The sequence below is a fragment of the Rhincodon typus genome, chromosome 43 (genome assembly GCF_021869965.1).
Source record: "Rhincodon typus isolate 14 chromosome 43, sRhiTyp1.1, whole genome shotgun sequence".
In the NCBI taxonomy this organism is placed as follows: Eukaryota; Metazoa; Chordata; class Chondrichthyes; order Orectolobiformes; family Rhincodontidae; genus Rhincodon; species Rhincodon typus.
Window position 1 is genome coordinate 5202043 of NC_063374.1, and position 7425 is coordinate 5209467.

The following is a 7425-nucleotide window of genomic DNA, read 5'->3' on the forward strand; positions in this document are numbered from 1 at the left end:
ACTCCATGGGAAGGTGGTCTATTCCAGGCTGGGTAGGGGGTGGTCTAGCTCATGGGTAGGTGGTCTACTCCATGGGAAGGTGGTCTACTCCATGGGAAGGTGGTCTATTCCAGGCTGGGTAGGGGGTGGTCTATTCCATGGAAAGGTGGTCTACTCCATGGGAAGGTGGTCTATTCCAGGCTGGGTAGGGGGTGGTCTAGCTCATGGGTAGGTGGTCTACTCCATGGGAAGGTGGTCTACTCCATGGGAAGGTGGTCTATTCCAGGCTGGGTAGGGGGTGGTCTATTCCATGGAAAGGTGGTCTACTCCATGGGAAGGTGGTCTATTCCAGGCTGGGTAGGGGGTCGTCTACCTCATGGGGGGCATTGCCTACACCATGGGGGACGGTTGGAGTAGAGGGTCAAATTGAGCATTGGGAATGAAGGATCCTCTCCTGGTGATGAGTGGGTCCTTGTGTGAGCCCACCTTCCCAGGTTGGGCCCAGCTGACGGCGTTGCTAGGAGAAGAAGAGGCTGATGGTTCTAGCTGCCTGAAGTCGGACCATGGGGGCTGGATCCCTGATCATCGAGGTGATGGTCCTGTGGACGAGCTGCTCATCGTCCCCCAGGGGGTGCCTGCTGTCCTTGGGCATGTTCCTCAGCAGCTGCCCGGTGATGGCGATGGCATTAGCGCGGAGCTGTGGGCGCGGGTGGCTACAGAAACGCAGCCCACTGCTGAGGTAGGTCTTGGTGTAGCCAGGCCCCTGGTGTAGGCCGGACCGGCTCAGCTGGCTCAGGAAGGCCTGGTATCCGTGAGCGCCGTCCTTCAGCGGCAACTCCATCTGAAGGCCGTCCCAGCCCAGGAGAGGCCTCACCGAGGCCAGGAGCAGGCCCGAGGCCTGTGCCACCTCCAGGCTGCTATCATTGACGTAGACCAGGAGGGCCACCAGGACGGAACGGAGCTGCTCCACGTAAACCGGCCTCCGGGACCCGACAGCGAAACGAGACAGGGCCCCAAAGACGCACAGGGCAGACGCACGCACCGTTGCTGACTGGGCCTCGAAGAGAGGTCGGATCCCCAGGCACAGGTTGACCAGGATGTCCCCAGGGGTCCCCTGGCCCTCTCCATCGCCTTCCGATTGAGCCAAGACCTTGGACAAGGCCCTCAGGCCCTCCAGCAACACCTGGGCCTCCTCCTCTCGCCCTTGCCCAGCCTCGCCTGCCCCCTCCATGCCAGACAGCAGAGCGGCCAGGAGCTTGGTGGTGTAACGGCGTCTCCGGGTGGGCCCCACCGTCTCCCCGGGGGTAGGGGAGGGGGCGGCTGCCACATTACCGAAGCCCCTCAGGACCAGGAGGCGGGTGGAGAGCGAGGGGTCGAGCAGGCAGTGGAGGAGGCCACTCAGCAGGAGGTCGGCATGTCCCAGGCCTAGTGCGGGATGGTACTGGGCGGCCTGGCTGAAAAAGGCAGCCACCGTGGCCATGGTGGGCGACCCGCCCCTCCCCGGGCCCACCCCTACCCTTCTGCAGGCATCCAGTGCCGACGAGAGGCTCTCGAGGATGGCAGGCAGGTGCGGACTGGCCCCTCGGGCCATTGCTTCGGCCAGCAGCGAGATCCCTCGCTGGTAGGAACCTGGGGACCTCAGCAGCTCCCAGCCTCCCCTCTCCTCCATCAAGGAGGCCACCTCAGGCCTGTCCCCTCGGGTCAGCAGGACCCTGAGCAGAGACACCGCCCTCTCGGATGGTGATGCCTTGCCCAAGGCTAGGCCCAGGGCCTGGCGGGAGCAGAGCAGGAGCAGGATGGCGAAGGAACTGGGGTATATGGTGGGCAGGGAAGGGCCCAGGCCTGGGTGGGGCAGGAGATGGCCCAGTGCCTCAGCCTCCTTCCTCCTCTTCCTCTCCTCCTCCTGGACCTCCTCTGCCTCCTCCTGGGCCAGACCGGTTCTCAGCCTCTCCAGGAGCAGCTCTGTCAGACGGAGGGCCAGGCCGGGACACCAGCCCATGGCAGCCCAGAGCCTTCGGCCCTCCCCCGGCCTGGGCTCGTGGCTGCAATCCAGGAGGAAGTGGAGGGCAGGCTCTGGGTGGTAGCGAGCTAGCAGGGCCAGGCTGCGAAGGGCCACCAGCTGGATGTGGAGGTGTCTGCTCTCCCGAAGATGGGCCCACAGTTCCCTCAGCAGCAGCGTCAGTCCAGGGTCTCCCTTTTCCCTCAGCTCTGGGCCCCGTTCGCAGACGATGGCGTGGAGCACCGCTGCACAGGCCCCCGCTCCCTCTGGATGGGGGTCCCTCAGGCCCTGGCACAGGGCAGCCAGTAGGGGGCTCAGTCCCAGGCCTTGCACGGCCTGGCAGAGTGACTTGGCCAGCTCCGAACACAGGCCCAGGCGGCTGGGCCCTCCTGCCTTCTCCCAGAGCTCCCCCAGCCTCTGCAGGCTGATGGCTACCATTGGGCCTGGCCCAAGGAGGTGGGAGAGTTCCAGCAGGCAATCCAGGGCCTGGAGGCGGACTGGGCCCGAAGGGTCCAGGCACCTGGGTAGCAGCCGGCCAAGCAGGGCCTCGGGCCTGTATCCAGTGGGACATCCATCCCTTACCTGACAGCCAGCCCTCTCCCGGTAGAGAGCCAGCAGCTTAGCCATCAGCTCCAGAGACCTCTCCCGTTCCCGGGCCTCCACCGACAACGTCCAACCTTCCAGGGCCCGGAGCAGTAACCCGAGTCCCTCCCACGTTAGGTCTTGGAGCAGGGCCTGCTCCAATAGGCCTCGCAGGGCGCGGAATGTCTGGCCTGTCAGGTCAGGGAGTAGGGCCTCGCACTCCTCCTCTTCCTCTTCCTCGCCCTCGTCTTCCTCCCACCCCTCCTCCTCCGACCCTGCAGGCCACTCCGAGAGCCTAAGTCCAATGACGCTGCCCACGCACCTCCTCACCAGCTGGAAAGTGCTGTCCCGGCCTAGTGCAGGGTCCAGTTGGATGAGGAGGCTGCAGGCTTTCAGGGCGTGACGTCGGAGGGGGCTGCTCGCGCAACCCCCCAGGGGTTGGGCCCCCAGCAGCTCCTGCAGGCAGCAAAGCAGCTCCCCCTTGGAGGGGCAAGGACTGCAGACCTGCTGCCCATTGCCCAGGGCGAGGTGCAAAACCCAGACCAGGGCCCTGGCCAGTCTCAGCCCTGTGCCCAGGCCTTGGGCCTTGCCCCCCAAGCCTGGGGGCTCCCCCGCCTGGTACAGGAGGAGGAGAGGTCTTAGCAGCTCAGCGTCCAGGCCCGGCAGGAGGCGCTGAACTGGAGCCCCCTGCGCCACCCACCCATAGCACAGGATGATCCCGCTCCTGACTGCCTCCTCCTCCCGGCCCCTCCCCCCGCTGCCCTGACCCAGAAGGCTCCCGGCAAAGCGTGCCAGCTCCTCCAGTGCCTCGTCCGTGTGCCGGGCAGCGCACAGCCCGATCCCACGGGCCAGGCCCTCCACCTCTGGGGCCCGTTGGTATCGGACCGCCCCCAGCATCTCCTGCAGCCGGGCCCTCACCAGCTCCCGGCTCCCAGTTTGCTTCAGCAGCCCACCGGCCCCGCGGAGCAGGAAGCCCCTCTCCCAGGGCCCGCACGCCATTCGGCCCGCCTGCCTCATGGCCTCCTGGCCCATCCGCTCGGCCCAGGCCTCGTCGTTGCCGCTGGCAGACAGGAAAAGTAACCACACCCTCTCCTCCCAGCGGCACCGACCCCTTCCCCGGCCTCCAGCCCAGGCCCCCGGCAGCACCAGGAGGATCCCGGGTATCTCGGCCTGGCACACTCCCCGTGCGGCCGTGGGGAGGCTGGGGCCCAGGGCCAGGAGGAGCCTCAGGGCGTCTGGGGCACAGCCTCCTGGGAGGGAGGAGACGGCGAGGAGCCTGATGAGGAGGCCCTCAGGCGAGGGGAGGCCGTGCTGGGCCCCATCCCTGAGGCCAGGTCTCCCGGGTTCCCTGAGAGCCAACCTCTCCAGGCAGCGACACACAGCTGGCAAGGCCTGGGCGTAGGCGTCAACCAGGACACACCGGAGCAGCGTCTCCCACAGGATGTTCTCCGAGCCCTCCACCAAGGCCAGCCACTCCAACAGGGGGCCAGCCCCAGCCCTGCCCGGAACATCGCGCCCCTCGGCAGCCCCCCAACTCCTCACCTCCTCTCCAGGCCTGGCGCACAGGCTCACCACAAACTCCACCAGGGCCTCCCCTCCGGGAAGGCTCAGGTAACCCCGCCGGGCCAAGCTGCCCACGGCCGCCAGCGCGGCCCCCTCCAAGCCAGGACCCGCGCCAGGGGCAGGGTAGGGGTGGCATGTGAGGATGGTCTGCACCACCACAGCCAGGACCTGGCCTCCTCCTCCTCCTCCGCCTCCCTCAGCTTCCACCTCCGACAGGGGGACTCCATCCACCAGCTGGGCCAAGGCTTCCAGGTAGGCCTCAGGCCTCAGGCGTGCACCTTGCCCGCCCGGTGACGGGGCTGTGGGGGGTGGGGGGAGGCGGAGGAGGAACCGGGCTGCGGGCTGAGGCCAGAGTCGGGCCATCAGGCCCAGGCAGTCCAGGAGGAGGGCCCTGTGCCCCGGCTCATCTGGGAAGGGGCCGACCACTCCCAGCTGCCCCCACACCGCCTCCATCAGCTGGTGGGCCTGAGCCCTCAGGCCTGGGCAGGAGCCCCCCCCAGCGGGCCCCAGGGCCGAGAGCAGGCAACGGGTGACCAGGGACCCCCTGGGCGGCCTGCTGTAGAGGGAGAGGAGCCGGGTCACCAGGCCAGGCAGCTCCTCCGCTAGCCCCTGGTTCAGGGGCAGCAGGGGCAGCGTGTCCGCCAGGGCCTCTAGAACGGCTGCCCTGAGGTTGGGGTCCTTCCCTGGCAGCCTCCTGGAGAGGTGGTCCCTGTAGAAGGTGCGGGCGTGTCCTGAGAAGGCCTCCCGGCCCAGGCCCGGCTCTGAGGTCTGTCCCCCGGGACTCCCGAGGTACTCCGTCACGCTCCTGTGGAGGAGGCCGATGGTGGAGATGAGAGCCTGGACCTGGTCGCCATCCTTCTCCAGATCGAGGGCCCGAAGCAGCGCCCCAAGGATCGGTGGGAGTCCTGGGGTGCACCCCCGGGCATTGGTCCTCACCAGGGAGGCCAGTGCCTTGAGGAGGGAGAGGCGAGGGGGGCCGTCTGTCACCAGCGAGCCCAGCACCAGGCCCAGGGCTTCAGCAGGGTAGGCCCTGCCAAGGGAGGCCAGCAGTTCTCCGGCCGCACTCTCTGCCTCCTGAGGCCTCCGGCGGACGGAGGGCCTCAGCTCTGCCACGGCCACCGCCATGACCTCCTGGGCCAGGGGCGTCCCCGCCCGCTCTGCCCCCTCGCTGGCGATCAGCCCTGCTCCCCGCAGGACTGAGGTTCGGAGCCCGCTGTCCAATACCCGCTGACCCTGCCCAGCCAACAGCCAGGTGCAGCAATACCTCAGGAGCTGCCGTGGCCGCTGGCAACCCAGCTTTCGCAGCGACCACTCCACCTGCTTCCGCACTGTCTCATCGTTGTCGGAAACCGCCGAGATCAGGGCCCTCAGGTACAGCTCAACGCAGTTGCCCTCCGCTCCATCCTCGATCTCTGCCTGGAACGCATAAAACACAAAAAATAAACACCCCAGGTTACCATCCACTGCAACGAGGGGCCCAAATCCTGATCCTTGAGCCATCCTTATCCCACTGCGAGGCTTCTTCAAGTGTTGTCACAGCAATGGCACTCCCACAGTGCGGTCTCACCAACTGGTATCTCCTGTCATACTCACTGCGAGCAATGCCACTGGTGGACGATCAATCCCCCCACGAGCAATACCAGTGGTGGACAATCAACCTCCTAAGAGCAGCGTCATTGGTGAGCAATCAGATTCCCTGGAAGCAATGCCACGGGAGAGCTACTGGAATCAATGTGAGTGATGCCAATGGTCCGCCACTATACACACTGGGGCCAATGACACCGGTGCGCTATCAGAGTCATTTGGTTTCAATGCCACAGATGCACCATCAGATCTCCTAGAAGCAAGGCCATGGGTGTGCCATCAAATTCCCTGGGAGCATTTGACACAGGTGCAGTATCACGCTCAGTGTGAGCAATGTCATGGGTTCCACTGTCACACTCAGTGGGATCAATTCCACAGGTTCCATTGACACACTCACCAGGAGCAATGCCACGGGTTCCACCATCACACTCACTGGGAGCAACTCCACAGGTTCCACTGTCACACTCACCAGGGGCAATGTCATGGGCTCCACCATCACACTTCACTAGGAGCAATTCCCCAGGTTCCACTGTCAACACTCACCAGGAGCAATGCCACGGGTTCCATCGTCACGACCGCTGGGAGCGATGCCATGGCTCCCGGCGAACCGCGAGCCTCACTCCTTTTCCCAGAGGCCGAAAGTAATGGGGAGGGGAGGAGATGGGGTGGACAGGAGGGTGAGCCGGGGTGGGGGCGGCAGGGGAGTAGGGGTGGGGAGTGGTGGGGAGATCGGGAGGGGAAGAAGCCTGCAACTCGAGCTCAGGATGTGCCTGAGGGTCCGTGTTCGCCCGGCGTGTAGCTGCTCTGTCACTCCATCCCTAATCAGCCATCTCCCCCCCCCCCCCCCACCCCCCCCCCCCCCCACCCACCCCGCAACCCCCGGTCCCCCTCACTGTTACTCGGTGTCACCTCCATTGTGATGGGGTGGTGGGGGGAGGCTGGGGTCAGGGCTGTGCAGCTCTGGCTGAGGAAGGGGAAGGGATTTGGAGGAGGGGATGGGGGGAGGGAGTGTGTGGAGGAATGTTGAGGTGTTGGGGGGCGGGGAAACGCTGCTCGAGGTGCGTATGGAGGGCTTTAGTTTTGTTTTGCCTTCAGTTGGGGTTTGTAGTGGCCTGTTGAAGCTGATAGATACGGCTCGCTCTCTGCTGCAGCGAAATCCTTGCGATCCCTCCCTCTCTCTCTCTCTCTCTCCCTCTACTTCCATCAGCGTTCGTTTCTCCTGAGGGGAAAATCTTCGCCCAGGGTGTGATCCTGGGATATCGGAGCCGTTGGTGATTAGTACCTCAGTAACATCTCGTTTCATGACGTGCTTCAATACAGTTAAAGCCGCAACCCTCTCCTTGTTTGTTTTTATTTTAACTGCGGCGCAGGAACAGCGCGCGAGATCCCGGGATAACGCACCGTCTCCTGGAGAGGCAGAACAGCCTAACCTCTTCCCCTTCACCCATCGCCCAGACACGTGCGGATTTACCTCCGAGTGGCGTGGGGGAGGGATCCCCTCCACGAGGGAGTGGATCCCTCCTTCTCTCAGGGATCTGAGTTGGGACCGTGGATGGCAGCGGCGGTTCGCAGACTCCGAGCCCGGGGCCGCGTGTTTTATTTTTTTTTGCGTTTTTGAGGCGCCGTGGAACGTGCGCACCGCCCGCACACCCTTCACGGTTCCCCAGAGAACCTCCGGCTTATTTTATTTTCTCTCTCTCTCCCGGCCACGCTTCGGC

General features: G+C 65.0%; 1 protein-coding gene across 1 annotated transcript; it reads right to left on the reverse strand.

Annotated features, from left to right (window-relative positions):
• Window positions 1-496: 496 nt before the first annotated feature.
• LOC109926587 (maestro heat-like repeat-containing protein family member 1) lies at window positions 497-7010 on the reverse strand. The gene is made up of 3 exons (XM_020526422.2): window positions 6797-7010; window positions 5950-6212; window positions 497-5539 (listed from the first exon to the last, which is right to left on the reverse strand). The coding sequence occupies exons 1-3, from the start codon at window positions 7008-7010 to the stop codon at window positions 497-499; spliced, it is 5520 nt and encodes a 1839-aa protein (XP_020382011.2).
• Between the last annotated feature and the right edge of the window lie 415 nt (window positions 7011-7425).

What these genes read in the sequence shown, in the direction of transcription:
- LOC109926587 (XM_020526422.2), bottom strand. Translation starts at nt 7,010, where the DNA reads ATGAAACGAGATGTTACTGAGGTACTAATCACCAACGGCTCCGATATC. An exon ending in ACTACAAACCCCAACTGAAG is followed by an intron (nt 6,213 to 6,796) that starts GCAAAACAAAAC and finishes AATTGCTCCTAG; the next exon opens with TGAAGTGTGATGGTGGAGCC. An exon ending in TGCTTCTAGGAGATCTGATG is followed by an intron (nt 5,540 to 5,949) that starts GTGCATCTGTGG and finishes TATGCGTTCCAG; the next exon opens with GCAGAGATCGAGGATGGAGC.